This window comes from Crocodylus siamensis, chromosome 3 (assembly GCF_052110815.1).
Source record: "Crocodylus siamensis isolate JL-2025a chromosome 3, ASM5211081v1, whole genome shotgun sequence".
Classification (NCBI taxonomy): Eukaryota; Metazoa; Chordata; order Crocodylia; family Crocodylidae; genus Crocodylus; species Crocodylus siamensis.
Genome location: NC_143397.1, coordinates 214,397,064 through 214,414,211, shown reverse-complemented (window position 1 = coordinate 214,414,211; position 17,148 = coordinate 214,397,064). Strand labels below are relative to the sequence as shown.

General features: G+C 39.1%; 1 protein-coding gene across 3 annotated transcripts in view; it reads left to right on the top strand.

Annotated features, from left to right (window-relative positions):
* The window catches only part of NBN (nibrin), a 43,879-nt gene that overhangs the window by 24,944 nt on the left and 1,787 nt on the right, over positions 1-17,148 (top strand). For 2 of the 3 annotated variants that reach the window (XM_090040282.1, XM_090040284.1), the window contains 7 exons: positions 3,532-3,676; positions 5,231-5,494; positions 6,113-6,590; positions 8,542-8,613; positions 10,012-10,167; positions 11,358-11,471; positions 14,412-14,461. In XM_090040282.1, the coding sequence (XP_089896408.1) occupies positions 3,532-3,676; positions 5,231-5,494; positions 6,113-6,590; positions 8,542-8,613; positions 10,012-10,167; positions 11,358-11,471; positions 14,412-14,461 (1,279 nt within the window). The remainder of the gene's footprint in view (positions 1-3,531; positions 3,677-5,230; positions 5,495-6,112; positions 6,591-8,541; positions 8,614-10,011; positions 10,168-11,357; positions 11,472-14,411; positions 14,462-17,148) is intronic. The other variant, XM_090040283.1, reaches the window with a different exon arrangement.

Here is a 17,148-nt window from a genome sequence, read left to right as displayed (position 1 = left end):
TGATTTGTTTTAAACTAAAATGAAACTTCAAATCAAGAATACTTTGTCTTACTTAAAAAGTACTAATAGCTTTAGATTATGTTTTAGGTGTTTTATTTATAAGACTAATTTGTGTTGACTAATGGAAAAATATATGAGAACCTTTTTTATTATTATTTTCCAACTGTTTGTGGAAATTTGGGTATGATTTGTGTTAAAGAGCTGTGATATGCTGCCTGCACATCCCTGCAACAGGTGCTGGTTATACAAGCAGGGGTGTGCAGGGAACACATCATGGCTCTGCCCTAGGCCCCAGCCCTGTGCTGTCACTGCCCTAAGATCCAGGACTTGGCCTCATACACAGCTTCCTGCCCTGGCCATGCACCTGGCCTGTGCAGGTCCCATGCGGCCTAGGGCAGAGCTGCAGTCCACTCCCTGCACATCTCTGCCTGCAGAACTGGTGCCCATCACAGGGACGTGCAGGCAGCAGATCATGGCTCTGCCCTGGGCCCCAGCTCCAGACTGTCGCCATCCTTCAATCCCAGCCCTGGCCCCATCCTGTACCCCAGTACTAGTCCCCATCCACCCATGGCCCCATCCCAGCCGCCTGGCCAAGTGCAGAGGAGAGCCTTTTCCTTGCATAGCACCAGGCCCACAGTTGATCTTTAACAAACATTACTAGGCAAAGTTAATGTAATCCTCACGCTAAATCAGGGGTGGGCAACTATTTGGGTCTGTGGGCCATATGGGGAGTTTTGGTGAGCTGTTGTGTGTGTGTTGAGCTGCTGACCCCACCCACAACATATCATCAAAACTCCTTGAGTGGCCTGTGGGCCCAAATAATTGTCCACCCCTGGGTTAAACTGTTTTCAGGCATATTTTTTAATTAAGCAACAAATCCTAAAGTGATTTGTATTTCTTGATTGCTTATGCATATTGTGTGTGTTTAATGTGAGATCCTTGTATCACTGAAGTTAGTGGGATTTTTGCCACTGGCTGCAAAAAAGCCGGATTTTCATCCCGAGTGCCTTCCCGCTTCACAGTAGGAGTAACCCATCCTGATTAGACTTGTTCCTATTAATAGGTTTTGGAAAAAATGGAAAGAAGGCACTTCACTTTGGGGAAAAAAAAGATTTGTTAAGGTTTGGTTGCAGAACTGACTTGTGTCTAGAGGTGGTTAGTTGATGGGAAGGTTTAGTTATAGGCTCAGAAAAATTACTTAAATTATTTTAAGAATATTAACTAAGCCTAAGGAGTCTTGACTCCCATATTTAACAGTGTGAGCAGAGAGAGGCTCAGCTTTTATTCCCAATGGACAATAAAAAAAAAAAAAAGAAAAGGATCTTTTTGTCTTAGGTTGGAATCAAATTTCAGAAATGAAATGAGCTTTTTCAGTCTGGCTGAGAGCATAAATTGATTCTCTCTCTCATTAACAATGCAGATCTTTGTTTTTTAAAATATAAACATTTAGGAAAGAGACCCGGGGATAATGGTAAATTACTTGCATGCAGTGATAGCAACCTGTACCCCCCAAAATGAATCTTGGACTGTATAAATGATGGGGCAGACAAAATAAAAAAAATAGTGGTATTACATTTTCATCTGTATCTTTGGAGCTTTTCTAAGGAGTGGTCAGATATGGTTTAGGTATAGTTGATCCTACCTTGAGACTTGGATGAACTACATGACTGGTGGAGGTACTCCCCTCATAAAAATGATGATATGTTCTCACTGTAAGTGCTTTGGTCAGTTCGGATTATCCTATCAGGAAAAAAGTACAGCAGAAATAGAAGAAATTTGTAAATGAATTGTAAAAAGTATTTGGGACCTGGCTAGTGTGGTGTAAGCATGGAAAAATAATAGTGAGTATTACTTTTTATTCAGAGAATAGATGCTTAAGATAGGATGTGGTAGAGTGAAATGGAAAATCAGGTGCACCTAATTATCCTGTCTTAATGAAACAACAAGGGGAAGTCTGAACAAATTTAAAACTAACCAAAGGAAATAATTTCTTACATAATGCACATTTAACATGAAACTCCTATTGTTACAGGATATCATTAATGATAAAAAAATTAGTGGGATTCAAGCAGGGATTAAGTACTTACACGCAAATGTGAAGATTCATCATGGCTTTAGCTGGTGAATGAAAATGCATAAGGGGTATAAATTTTACTGTTTAATGACAAAAGTCATCAGTGTGATTTGGGAATAAACTTCTCTTATAACCACATTCTAATTTAAAGGCTTCTGCACTGTAGTTGCAAGTTGATTAATACTTATATTAACATTAATAACCTCACAACTAAAACAATATAATTAGTTTGTATTTGTTGGTCTTTGAAGGTAGTTTTTTATGATTTGTTGTATCGGGTCTTGTACACTAACACTAATTCATTTGTATGAAATTATTATACCAGGCATATGTTATGATTTAGAATCCTATAGTCTTTCATAGTTTCATAGTTGTTAGGGGCTAGAAGGGACCTTGCAAATCATTGGGTCCAGCCCCCTTGCACTTGGTAGTGTAAGAGTGATGTTGAAGCTGTGATGGTCCATAAATTATGCAAGAGGCAAGGATTTCTTAGGGTGATATTTAATGGGACCAGCTAGATAGCTGGGATAAAGTTATAGACACACTTTTGAATGTAAGACATTCTTGTCAGGTCTCTGATCACAGAAAGCCACGCACAGCATAGTGAAAAACTGCAGTGGGGAGAGAAAATCTCTCAGGCAGCAGACACACGATTTGCAAAAGTAAAAAACCTGATTACTAGGAGATCAAGGCCTATCAAAAGGGAAAAGAGCCAATCTCCCTTTTTCTACATGGAAAGAATGGACAAGTTAGATAAAATAGAATGCACTGTAAATCCAATATCAGTGTTTAGTCCTTGATTCTTAAGTGTCCAGCCAGCTTAAGAATTTTTGTTTCCAAATTTGCCTTGTAAATGGTGTTGGATAGATTTCCCTTGAGTATGACGAGGTCAGAGAGGGTAGTGGTTGTTCTTTGAGAAATGTGCTGCTAATGGTATGTGTGTATCTGTCTTCTATTTTTTTTTCTTTGAGATTTTATTCTGGTGTGTAATTGGGTAGTTTCACTTGCATAGTTTCCATAGTTGTACCCACGTGGTGCATTGGATCAAGAGTATCGCATTTTAGAAGAGGCATTTGTGGGAACCATGGATCCTGATGTTTTTGTTGTGGGGGGTCAATAGTACAACTAGTGCTTTTGCTAATTTTTTGTCTGCTACTGCTGTTTTTCACTATGCTATACCTAGCTTCCTGTGATCAGAGACTTGAAGAAGAATATGTTGCCTTTAAAAGCTTGTTTAACTTCATCCCAGCTACATCGTCCAATAAAAGATACCACTCTACGAGATCCTTGCATTTTTACTTGGTCAGGACTTTCATTGACCTCAGTGGGATTTTGAAAGAGGTCCTAGAATTTGGTCTTGTAATATTCTTGGAGATGCCATTTAATGATTGAATCTTCATAATTTATGTAACAATAGAACAACAAAAATGAACTTGTTCCTTATATTCAATTTGCAGTTATAAAGCCAGCTACTCCTGCAGCAAATCTTCCCAGATCCTCCATTTCTCAAAGTTTGATAGTAGAGGAAACAGTGCCTACTGCTACAAATAATGACTCTGTATACGTAGCTGATACAGAACCAGAAGAACTGACAGACTCACGGTAAAGTTGCAGAGAAATTATTTTTAAGTGGATGTTTAAAATCCAGGGTTATTACCCCACCACTGGAAATTTGCAGTAATCTTAGATTTATGGTCAGCTGATGTCACACTCCTGTATTTGCAAAAGGAAATATCTATTACCAAAAGCAGACCTAAAATTAAAGAAGTGGGGGATGCAGCCAGCTGGTGGGGTGTCTAATTTATTTGCCCTTTTGACTGGGTCCACTGGGCTTCTTGAAAGTCAGGTGACCCACTTCTAGCAGCAGGTTGTCAGTGCAGTTGGCAGAGCTGCCGTGTTGGTGTGACCCTGGAACCCAGGAGGTGAATGCCACCACTATGTTTAACCTCTTCCCCTGCACCTTTTTTCCCTGATGCAACCAAGGGTCCCAAATTCAGCAGGCAAAGAAGTTGGGTGAGTGACATTCACTTCCTGGGTTTCAGAGCCACACCAACAAGCCCTGCATGCACTACAGTTGAAACAGGTGCGATCACCCTCTGATCAGTCTCTGCTTGTCACATCTAATGGTCACAAACTGACAGAGCAGATATAGGCTAGATATCAGGAAAAACATCTTCGTGGTAAGGGTGGCCAAAATTTGGAATGGGCTTCCAAGGGAGGTGGTACTCTCCCCTACCTTGTGGGTCTTTGAGAGAAAGCTGGATAGGTATCTGTCTGGGGTCATCTGACCCCAGCACTCTTTCCTGCCTAGACAGGAGGGAGGACTTGATGATCTGCTGAGGTCCCTTCTGACCCTAGCATCTATAAATCTGTCTACAGTGGATCAGCTTCCGTCTTCAGGTAATAGGTTGTAGCAGTCAGAACATTAGGTCAGGTGTTGGGCAAAGCAATTGGTAATGCAGCTGATTTACTCTTCTAACCATGTTTCTGAGTTTTGAAAGCAATTTCATAATCTAGTGCAGAACTGTGAAATGTATGGCCCGTGAGGCTGGTACAGGGTGTGTGTTGCATATAGTACCCCGCTGGACCAACTCTATGCATTGGCTCTGATCCACATGGATGGCCGGGGACCTGCCCTCCCTCTCCCCAGAACCACACAGTCTCCCCTGTTCTCCACTGGCCACCTGTCCCTTCCTTTGCCTAATGAGCCATCCTTGCTGAGCCAGCAGCAGCAGCTCTGCCCCAGATCCCAAGCTGCAGCAGCTGTCTGCTGTGGGCACGCACTCAAATTTCAGACAAGGCTATTTTTCCCCCCCATAGATTTTCTCACATACAGTACTCCTTAAATAAAACATGCACCCAAGTTTTGAAAGGCAGAGTGTAGAAAAAAACGTTTTTTTCCAGAGTCGTGGTCGACTGTGTGAAATAAAGGAAGTCCTCCTGGGAACATAGTGTGTCCCTATTTTTGAGGGCTGATTTTTTTGGGGGGCAGGTGCATGTTATATCAAGAAAATATGGTAATTTATTTAGCTTCCATGAATGTTGGTATGTAGTATAAAGACAGCTTTAGCAATGCTCTATAGTTTATGCTCAGTCTCAGTTTCTGTATTGGATGCCTGTATATTTACTTAATTTTTTTTGTTTTGTTTTATGTAGCATGGAGATAGATAAAACACAAATGAACAGAAAAGGCAAAACAAATGTACTGGATATAACTACTGTAAAAGAGACTCCCAATACAAGTGGCAATGCAAATATGGGGGTTTTATTCTCCAGGATTGATAAAATACCCAAGTTTGACCAAAAAAGCTTGTCACTCTCACCTTTTAGAACTTCAGAAGTTGGTAAAAATAGAGATCGAGAATCACAGCAACAGCTGAACTCAATAAAAAATTACTTCCAGCCAGCTACAAAGAAAAGGTACGTTGATAGAGTTTCTAATTTTGAGTAATTTTTATTATCAAATGAGGCTACTTTGCTTTTGCCAGGGGCACTGCGTTCAGGAACACAGACGACGTGCATGAATGCAGTGCCGTATTTGCAGATTTCACCATTCACGGGGATCACTAGAACATATCTCCTGTGAATGGTAAGGGTTGCCTATACAATGTAGCACAGTGTCCACACCCTGGTAAACTAAATTCCTAATACTGGGAGCATGGACGTGTCGCTATGGTGACATTGTTACTCCGTGGTGATTTAGTACTTCCTTTTGGCAGCTGCACAGCACAGGGTTATTTTTAGCAGCTACTTTGCCATAGTGGTATGCTGTGCTGGGGGGAGCATGTTGCTATGCCGAAGTAGCTGCTGGTCACATGTAGATGCCCGCGGATGCTACTTCGCTGTAGCGTCATGTATAGACACGCCTACTGTGTAACCCTACTCCAGGTTTCTTCTACAGAAGATTGAAAGACAATTAACAAGCCCTTACTTGTGAAAATTTGTATTGATATTTTATCATTGTCTAGAGAGATTTCAAAATTGTTTGGTTGATTTGTGTATACATGATCTTTATTTTTTTCCCCCTTTCTGTGTAAGGGAAAGGAAGGAAGAAGAGGAAGAAATTTCTTCTGTGCCTAAACTGGCAAAGTTGGAAGACATGTCACTGCCTTCTTCCAGTCATACCCAACCCATAACTTCCTCAACATGGAAAAGTAAAATAGAACAGCCTCAAAGAGAGCAATATACCCTAGACCCAAAAACAAATCTTTTACTTACAGAAACGGGTATAAAGTGTGCAACAGAAAGTAGAAAATCGGAGAGTGATAAAATTGCTGCTAAAAATATTTCCAATACAAAGCCTGTATCAAATAAGAGAAAAGAACAAGATGACTTAATAGAAAATACAGATACCCTAGAGATTGTGTTTGGGAGTAAACAGCTAGATTGGGAAGATAACATGGAGGATCCTGGTATTGAGCCTCAAGCCAACACACAGAAAAAAAGGCGGCTGGAAACTGATGAGAACAGAATTGAAAAAGAAAATGTAACAGGAAATGAAGGCAGTAGAATATTGGTAAGGAATGCTCTTTTATTAAACATGGATTACAAGCTTGATCCTGCAAGCTGCATCTTAATTAGGAGCCATGTGCAGCATACGCTGTCAGCACAGAGACAAATATAGTTGAAGAACAGGTACAAGCTTTGGGTAGTTTGATTGCATAAACACTATAGTAGCTCTCAAGCTGTTTTCAACTAGGAGCTGTATAATTTTTTGGATTAAATTTAAGTATTGTTGTGATAGACATGTCTAAATATACTCCCTCGCTTTGCAGGACTAATGAATAGCATGTTTTATTTCCCCAGATACGTTCTTTGTCAATTTAAGGCAATATTAATTTGCACTTTATCTTTTTGAATGTGTTTTTTAAATTCTTTTAAAGAAATCCAGATCTTGCTTTTCCAAGGGGCAATAGTATAAGCAGGACAGCTAAATCTTTCTCTTGCCTAATAACAACATATTTAGTACTGACTGTAGCTCATGCTGGTAATGATAGTCTATGCCAGGCTTGTCCAACATATGGCCCACAGGCCGTCATGTGGCCCTCCAAGCTGTTTTCTGAGGCCTGAGGTGCTGTGACAGGAAACAAAAGTAAACACTGTACTTTCAATTCGGGGGGGGGGTGATGTGATACTGCTTCCTGTGAGGTCTTTGAATATGGCTTGCCGGCCCACTGGGTGATAAAAAGTTAATGATGCATCCCCACATTCAAAAAGACTGGACACCCCTGGTCTATGCTGTATTTTCTTGCATACCATATGTCCCTGAAATGAGACACACATCTTGTTTTGGAAAAGCAGAATGAAGAAAGAATTTCCCCCCTAGTTATTGCTGAAGGTGAACTGCATGGAGCAGCTCACTTGCCCTCAGCCTGCATGCATAGGCAAAAGATAGTGTCAATTTGGCAGCAGCTGTGAGAGTTGAAACTCTGCTTTGACACTAAAGAGTGGACTTCACTTCTGCTGAATATTGGCTGGAGAGGAGGATAGCACCTGCAGCCATTGCATGTCTTTGTGCTGCCAGCAATTTAATACCACCCCCTTATATTAATACACACAACACATTTATTACAAACTAAATTTTTAATGTGGATAAATGTGACCGTAGAATCCTTTTTTTTTTTCATTTTTGTGAGGTCAGATAAAAACTGCTTTTGGCATTTCAGATAGGAATCTGAACCCTGAAAAGTCTAATTGTACTGAAATTCTGTCTTGTTGATTAAAGAAAAATTTAGGCCAATCTCGTTTGAACATTTCATTAGGCAAACTGTGTTGGGAGTTAGAAAGTAACTGGTTCCAAACTAACATATTTGTACCAGCAAAAGTTATTTACTAGTAATGCTTAAACTGGTTCCCTAAACAGGATAAGCTTGAAAGATCCATTTTAGCAGTTTATACCATCAGGATTACCTAGTATTTCTCTATGGATATATTTATACTAGCAAGTACTTTTAAGTATGGACAGGCTTTAGGTATGGTATTATAGACAGATTGAGTTTGACCCTAAAAATATGTGGTGTTTAAGCTAAAACACAGAATTTAATTTAATTTGAACTCCAGCATGACTTCAGCCATTTGTGAGTAAATTAGGAAATATTACATTGTTTTTGAATCACAGAAGATGATTTACTGTGCTATTTCCATCTAATTTTTTTTTCCTTCATACTGCCATCTGCCACATTAACATACTTTATTACCAGATAGACTTAGCAGTTTCTTCTGAATGTTTCCCATTGAACAAAACTGTGAGAAGTACATCTGCAGGGCACCCATGAGAAGCAAGCCAACTTCCTCCCTTAAAACAGTTTAAAGTTACCTCTCCCCTTTACTTGATACATCAATTTAAAATATGAAAGTAGTACTTTCAGATAGAGATGAAAGTCTGCAGTAACTTTCAGGATTTGAGGAATTCATACTTAAGGACAAGACTTTCTAGTTCTTTAATTAGAAAATATTTGTTCAAATAGCAAGAAAATGAATTTGGGTGTGTTCTGACTTCAGAGAAGGAAAATAAGATTAAGCAAGAATCATCAGTGTTGGTAAGTAATCAGTCAGATCAAGGAATGTTTTTTAATAATGTTTTAATAATATTAACCACTACTCAGAAGATGCACCAAAGCTTTGCTTTTTGAAAAAGAGCATGTGTGAACCATGGGATAAAAGGGTTGAGTAACTGAAAGCTTGTCTACATGTAGAAATTTGATTGCTTTAAATATGCCAATATAATTTAGTTAGAACGTGCTTATAGCTCTTGTACTGCAGAAGCAGTTGCCTTTGTTTAAAAGTGCTTGTTTCTGCATTGTACATTTAGTAGTCATTGGATAAAATGGATAGCAGCAGGGAAAGTGTCTGGCTCATTGGAGGGAGGAGCTAAGGTAGGAACTCTAGGGCCACCTCCCTTCTAGGGCACTGCCCATTTTGCTGTGCTGCACAGGAAGCTTCCCTCTGGCTTGCTTTCCTGCTAGTCCCACTCCTGGCTGCCCAGTGGACCAGCTGCAGTGGAACAGGCCAGGTACTCCTGGCCACACCTGTCTCATGGCCCGGTAGTTAGGATACTCTGCCAGCAGGTAGGAGATAGGAGCCTAGAACCTGGATCTTCCTTTCTTAGCACATTTCTAACCACTACATTCTTAGGCTAAAAAGGTTATCTGATGGTATGGACAAAATGCGTGTTCATAGTGGCTTCTAAAGGGCAGAGTGAGCTGCTACTCAAGAATAATTGTTACCTGTGTGCGTGCCTATAGCAGTACAAATGTAGCAAATGTGTTCAGTTTGCTTGTCCAATTCCAAACAACAGAAGCTCCCTAGTTTTCTTTTGAAGTTGCTACAAAAATACATTTCTCCATATCCTTAAGTCTTCCTCTGGCATTAAACAATTGTTAGTCATGGCTTCTTGGGAGCTTACATGGAGTTATGCATCTTTCCAGCTGGAAAAGGATTGCAGCAGAGTGTGAGTGGCCCAAATGGGGAAATTGTTTTTGTTGTGCAGGGTGCAGTAGGAACTAAAATCTACGTAAGTGGCCTGAAATACTACTTTTTCAGGTAACTAGCCATGTAAGTACTACTTACTAGCTTTAAAGTGGGGTATCATGAGGGAGTGAACTTCTGTGAACAGTGTGTTTGACTGGAATTACAGAAAGTTACAATTTCTTTTGTTTTCCTGAACAAGGTCTCAGGTTTTAAGAGTTTGGTAAACACTCCCTTATTATATCTCTTAACATCTCTGAGTAAGTTAAGTATTAGGTTATGTGATATTTTTCAAGGAGAAATCTGTTTCAGCTCTATTTTAGAGGCCAGGTACTCCTGTATTCTCAGCTTGTATCTGTTCTTTGCTTGCTATTTCTCAACTGTGAAGTTTAAACTATTGGATCTTGTAAAGAAATACGTGGAGTTTATTAAGCAATCTGAAGTTCTTTCCCCCTTCCTCCCAACCCAAGAGCCCTGACAAACTTCATGATGATTCTCACAGTTTGCCCAGCAAACTCCTGTTGACTGAGTTTAGATCACTGGTTGTCAGTCATCCAAGACCAAATGTTCAAATCACTGCAAAAAACAATTATGGGGAACTGAAAAACTACAAGAAATTCAAAAAGGTTAGTGCATATTTTAAACTCTATCACAAGGTAGCACTGTTGGAAATAAGTTTACAGATGTTGTCATGATGCAGATAAACTGTTACTGAATGAAAGTTATTCTTTAGAAGTTCTGTTGCTGCTTATATTTACGTAAACTTACTATCAAAACTGAAAATATTCATACAAAAATAGCTGGCAGGTACCAGGTACTGATATTTATACTTGTACTTATGGTGTTTTTATAGGCTTGTGTAACGTGTAACTTGAACTAACTAACTAAAAGAAACTGTGTGATTGCTTATAGATTCTAACTCCAAGCTTATATGTCCACAGAAAGTTCTATTGACTTGAATTGAATATTTTAACTAATAAAATTAGAAAGTTAAAATGTAAAATGAAGCAATGACCATTCGGGATCTGGAAGCAATTTTTAGAAAACTGTTTAGTGTTCAGTGTAAAAGTACTGCTTCAGCCTAGAATTTACAGAAGAATTGTAATCTGATCTATAATACTTTCAGCACACTTGCACAAGGAGCTACATTTTAAAATGCTTTAACTGAAAACATCTTGAAAAGCACAACGTTTTCCAGGCAAATGTTTCTGCCATTTAGAAGTGGCATTTTTAAAACTGTTTAATAAAACTTGAAAGTATGTTCTGAGAGTTTTTTCTCATATTGAAATGGGTTCTGCATACAAATTCAAAAAATAGTACCTATCAATAAAATATCAATTTCTACTTTGTTCAGAATTCACTTAAATATATTGGTAGTGTTAATGATCTGGTAGCCACAATGATCCAGGAATTATGTGAGAAGATGGGGTTTTTCAGGGGGGGTTATACTTTTATCTGACCAGCTGCATGGTTGGGATGAAGTTAGACAGGCTTTCAAATGCAATGCATTAATCAGGTCTGAGGAGAAACCTTTAAAATATTTAATATTTTAAATATATTAGCACATCTATTTAGCAGCAGTATGCAGCAGATCATAGCAGTCTGCTGATAATGAAGGAGTTTGCAGTGTTCTGCTGCTACATTCTTTTCAGGAAATCCTCAATGGTTATTTGTTGTATATCTACATCCACTGGCAACTGAAAGAAATGTATTCCTCTGTTCTGTCTGCCAGGGTTTCTTGAATTTACTAAAATTGTGTTTCATCTTGTGAGGTTGTTAACCAGCACTGTAACAGCAACCATTTGGTACCTAACAGGTAGCTTATCCTGGAGTAGGACAGCTTCCACACATTATTGGAGGATCTGATCTTATAGCTCATAATGCCAAAAGGAATTCAGAATTAGAAGAATGGTTGAGGCAGGAAATGGAGGTAAGGAATTATTTCCAGATGACCAGACTTAATCAATGCTTTATCCTTTGGTGAATCCTTTGAACAAGCCAGCTCTGAGCCTGTGTTCTGAACAAATCTGACACTTACATAGGTACATGTGCACACACCCACGTACCCACATGGATGCAAAGCATTCAATTGTAAGTCTGATTTTTGTGCCATCTTTTTGAATGACTTGGATATGCAACTTCCAAACAGCCAGCACAGAGGAAACAGTGCAGTAAAACTAAAACAAAAAGTATTAGCTAAGGAAAGACTGATGTTAAGCTAAATAAGCATTTTGTTGAAACTCCACTCTGTGGAAATCCTACCAGTGGCTGTGAAAGCTTTTATCTTAAGCTTGGTGGCTTCTTGTAGTCAAGTTATTATCATGCCGTGTGACTGATATTCTGCTCTTTGGTAGAATAGAACATAGTCAATACCATATTTCCTCGCATACAGCATCCCCAAATATAATATGCACCTTATTTTAAAGGCAGAATGAAGAAAAAAGATTTTTCCAGAGTTAGGGCTGCATGAGCAGGGACAGAGCCTAATCTTCAGCTGACTCACCCTCCTTTTAGAACTAAAACTGAGTCCTTTGCTGTAGCTGAAGACTGATCTGCATGGGTGGATTTATGATTTTGAGAAGTGCCAATGTGTCTGAGCTAAAGGAGTTGTGAAATGGAAACCAGAAAAAGCTAGCAGATAGCAACCTGGTCATAAGAAAGGTTAGCTTGATTAATGGAACATCAGGATCATTAAAAAGGAGAGACTATCATTAATACCTGTAGAATGAAGAACAGGCAGCCCTTAAGTCAATTAACTCTTTCAGCTGTTTGAACAGTACTAGTATAGGTACTGCACTATGAAACATGGATCAAACCAGGGTGCTTCCAACCCCATGCAAAAAATTAACTTCCCTGCTTAATACGTGCAGCTCAGCTTTAGGGGGGCTGATTTTTGGGGGTGCATATTGCATGCAAGAAAATACAGTATTTAGATTACATACATGCATGAGACCTGAATTTTGTAGGGAATTTTTACTATAAAATATTTTTTATCTTTACATGCATCTTACATCTTATTGTAGTAGTTCTCAAGTGTTTTCATTCTGTCAATAGTTTCTATAAACTGGTGTCAAAGGCCATGTACCATTCCAGCATACCAATCCAGCAATATAACCTGATTAATTGAAAAGATAGTAAGTAGTAATAAAGAGAGAGTGCAAACAACAGGGCTTCTTTCCCTTCCCCATTTTGCTGTTTTATTCTTCTTGGTTATAAGAACTCTATTCCAGCACAAGGAATCTCATTTCATTGTTTTGCAATATGGCAGTACTGTAGTTTCTGATGTTGTGTTTGGCCTCCAACACAATTTTGATCATGGTGCAATTTATATCAAGCACATGCAAGAGAGAGATGTATTAGCTGTGCAGCAGAATAAGGATCTTGCTATTTTTTTCCATCCTGTTGAAAAGCCACTACAAGCCCGAACATATAGGTCAGATTTCACTTAACAGAGAATCCCCACTTGAAGACACATGCTTCACCCAAGCAGAAACAGTTTGGGTTAGAAATGCACAGATCATATTTGGGTTTATGCTATTACTAAAAATATTTAATTTCAAAGTATTTTAAAACGGTTTGCAAAAAAAGACATATACAGAACACAAATTAGTTCTGAGAGAGGCTGAAGACCTGCAACAGATTTCTTTTTTTTTTTTTTTTACTAGCATTTGTGGATGTTCAGTGTTTTTGAAACTTACCCCTTAAAGTTATGTGGTGATGCTAATAGGAATCTGAAATAGCATAGTTCACTATACTATTGTCCATTCTCCCTTGCCACAAAAATGTGCCTGTTTCTTAAAAATCTAAAATCCCTAACTTGGACTGAATTACCATTTTTTTTGCATAAAGCACATGCTGGAATATAATACAAGCTTCTTTGTTAAGTGAAATCTGACCTATATGTTTTTGAGAGACAGAATGAAGGAAAAAATATCTTTCCTTACAGTAATTGAGTAGCAGCAGCTAGGGAACAAAGCCTGTTCACTGTTCTGTTCCCTATGGGTTGCAGGTAGATTTTTACTTTCACTTTTGTCCATCATCAGTAGAAATTGTTCTTACCAGATTTCTTGTGTATAATACATGCTATAGTTTCCAGCAGCTGGTTGTGGGGGAGAGGGCGTGACTGTATGCAATAATACAGTACATGTATCAATAGCTCTCACATCTTGAAAGTCATTTTCATTTTGATAATTTCTAAATAAAAGGATTTGATTTTCTAATTTCAAAATTATTTTAATTAGAACGTTCCTTCAATTCCACTTTAGAGTGGTTAAAATTTAAATTTAATCAGAAACAAAGCAACTTGGCCCAGAATAAATGATATTTTGGTTTTAAGATAAAAACTTTATAAAAAATGTTACTTCACCCTGCTCTAATGCACACTGAGGATTTAAACAATAGTAAGAAAAACTACTGCCCTGTTGAAAAGTATAACTAGTAGTTATGGCAGACCAGTGTAGGTCATTTTTTATTTTGCCTTGCACCTCCTTCTGGCTCTGAAAAAAGGAATGCTAACAGTGTGCAGAGGAGTCTCTCTTGTATCATTGCATTCTACCTGTGAAGTAGACCTAACTTCTACCAACTGTTAGGTTTCTGCATGTTCCAGTTTCAGTAAAACAGTCCTGGTTTGGAAGGGTCAGAAACTTGGGTCAGTCTGGCTTTTTTTTTTTAAAATCCCTGTCATTTTTCTGTGGCATATGGGACTGATAATTTTTCACATTGCTTTCTGTATCTCTGCTTCACTGTTTTAACTGTCCTAAGTGCACATATACAATGTCTCTGCAGAAAGATATGCTTAAAAAGGAATACATTGCTCAGACAAATAGTTTCTTCCTCTGAAATACTGAAGATAAGTACTTTATTTTTTCAGGAACAGAATCGGCATGAAAAAGAGGAATCACTTGCAGATGATCTCTTTCGGTAAGATTTTTTTTGTGGAGGGTTAGTAATTTTAGTAGACACCTGATACATTATGCAGTAGATTACATTATGCTCCCTGCCCCATTTCCTGCACTGCTTTGTACTTCCTTCCCTGTGCTTTCTGTCTGATTTATTTATTTATTTTTTTTGCTCTGCCTTCTATTTCCTGCTTGTCCTCTCCATGGTCCGTTGTGCACCATACACATGGCTGCCCATTCCATTTGTGTGGCACTTGTGCACACAGGTTGGTCATCTGATATAAGTAAAACACTCTATGTAGTTGGATAAATCCCAGTTGTTTAATCAGATATATTATGGGTAAATCTTCACTGTTCCTGTTTCTTTTCTGAAGTCCCTTGATAATGGCATCTGTGGAATATGCCCAACTTGATATTTCTGTCCATCTCTAATTTTGTTTATGCCTTAAGTTTTCACTTCATGGGCTCTACTTGACTCTCTATAACCTAATATTCAGAACATCAATGATAAAAATATTTCAAATAAAATTATTTGCCACCTTATTTCCCTTCTGTTATATACATCACTTTGGTCCCTACTGGCACTAACCTGGACATTCTTTCTCACCTGTGTAAGTTCGGTTTACCTTCCCGCCCCTAGAGCAGCAGTTCCCAAACTCTGACAGATTGTGCACCACCAATTTAAAGTGATATAACCTTAAGTACCACCAGCAAATTTTTGTCACATAAAGTAATTATAATAAATCTGTTAATGCATACTACTGACAGGTTGTCTGCATACAACTAGTGGTACCTGTACCACAGATTGGGAACTGCTGCCCTAGAGTTTACCAGTGCCTCCACAGTTGCATCTCTGTTGGTTGGACAGGTTAGTAGGGCTGTGCAAAGCTTCAGTCGCTGGTTCAATTTGGTGGAGATTGGGCCTGATTCAGCGGCCAAATCTCTGAAACTGAATCAAATCAGGAGACCGTTTCATCTCTGTGAATCAAATCGGAACGCTCCAAATCGATTTGGAGAGATTCAGTGATTCAGACATAAACACAGCTTTAAATGCATTTTTCTGTGTATCCCAAGGTACCAGGCAGCTTATGAATGCTGAGATGGTGGGGTGGATGGAGCATCCCATGGGAACGTGGAGGGTCCCCAGCACGCTCAGTGGTGGACCCCCCCCCCCCCCCGGCTTGGCAGCTGGTGCCACCTGGGTCTGGGGGGGCCTGGGGCCTCCCTGCGGCCGATTTGCTGAGCCAGGGGGTGCAAGATGGGGGTCCCCTGAGTGCTCAGTGGTGAAACTGGAAGTGGTGGACCGGAAGCGCTCCCATGGGACATTCCATCCGCCCCACCATTGCAGCGTTCAAGAGCCACATCTCGTACCTCAGGATTTGTAGAAAAAGCATTTAAAGCTGTGTCTATGGCTGAATCGGGACAGTGATCCGAATCAATGAATCAAATCACTCCTTGATTTTTGGGCTGGATCCAAATCCAGTTTGGCCCCTACAGCTTGGACCTCTGGCTAAACCACAGATTTTCTTTTTCAGAAGAAATAAAGGCAATGCAAAACAAACTCCTTGCAAATTACAGCTTTTTCATCAGGCTTGGGTAGACCTCCTCTCCTTTTTCTCAGAGCTTCTTCCTTCAGATAGGGCTCCAACATGGTCCTTTGCCTCCTTTATTTCTGCTTCAGGCTATTTCTTCAAGGCCTTTCTTCATGAAAAAAGATCTTTCCTTTCTCTAGTTTTCTCCTTTGGTAGAAACTTCTAGCAGATCTTACCATCTCTCTGATCTTGTTCCAGACCAAGGAAAGCAGGCCTTTTTATATACTAGCTAGCAGTATTAACAGGCTACAGTTAACATGTTTACCACCTCAACTGCAGATCATAAAATCCTTTGTTTTGGGCCCAGCCCACATCAAAGGAGTAAGATGAAGCCCTCTTACAGGCCCAGACTCCCCTTGTGATACTGTTCACTCTTGTAGGTCTGTAAATCTGTCATCTCTAAGAAACTTTGTTTCCTAAACTCTCTTTGCTTTTCTGATGCTGGGAATCCTCATTTTAGTTTCTGTTCCCCTGCCCTATCCTAATCAGTCCTCTTCTCATATTGTTCCTTGTCCAGTGGACTCTCCAACTCTAAGTCATCACTTTCTTGGGCTGTGATTTCTGACCAATTCTAATAAAGAAAGGTCTAGCTCTGAGCTGAGTTGGCTTATCTTTATTCAGTTTCTGGAACTCAGCCAGTATTATTGGCTTCAACATATTTAAATATGAAAATTACATAATATAAAACAATATATCACACTTGCATATGTATATGTAAATTGTACTCTTACATGAAATACTTTGACTGCAGCCTCACCAATGAAATGGTTCTGCAGTAAACATTCATTGTCTTTATATAATATTAGCAAGTAAATCTTCTAACTGCTGAAAGTCAGAAGACTTCTTGCTCTGATTTTTGAAGCTACAGTTGGCTTCAAAGATCTGTAAACATCTGTACATTTTGCAGTGTGTAGAATTGAGACTCATGTAGGGGATGGAAGGATAAGCGAAGTGATTGAATGTGATGCAAGACAAAATACTGTGCTTAGTGTAACTGAATTATGTCAAAACTGAATCCAAGATTTCTGTTTGCTATAGTATGTCATGAATTGTGATGCTAAGCACAAATCGTTAAGGAAAGCTTCCATTTTATTTACTTAATTTTTTTTTCCTATTG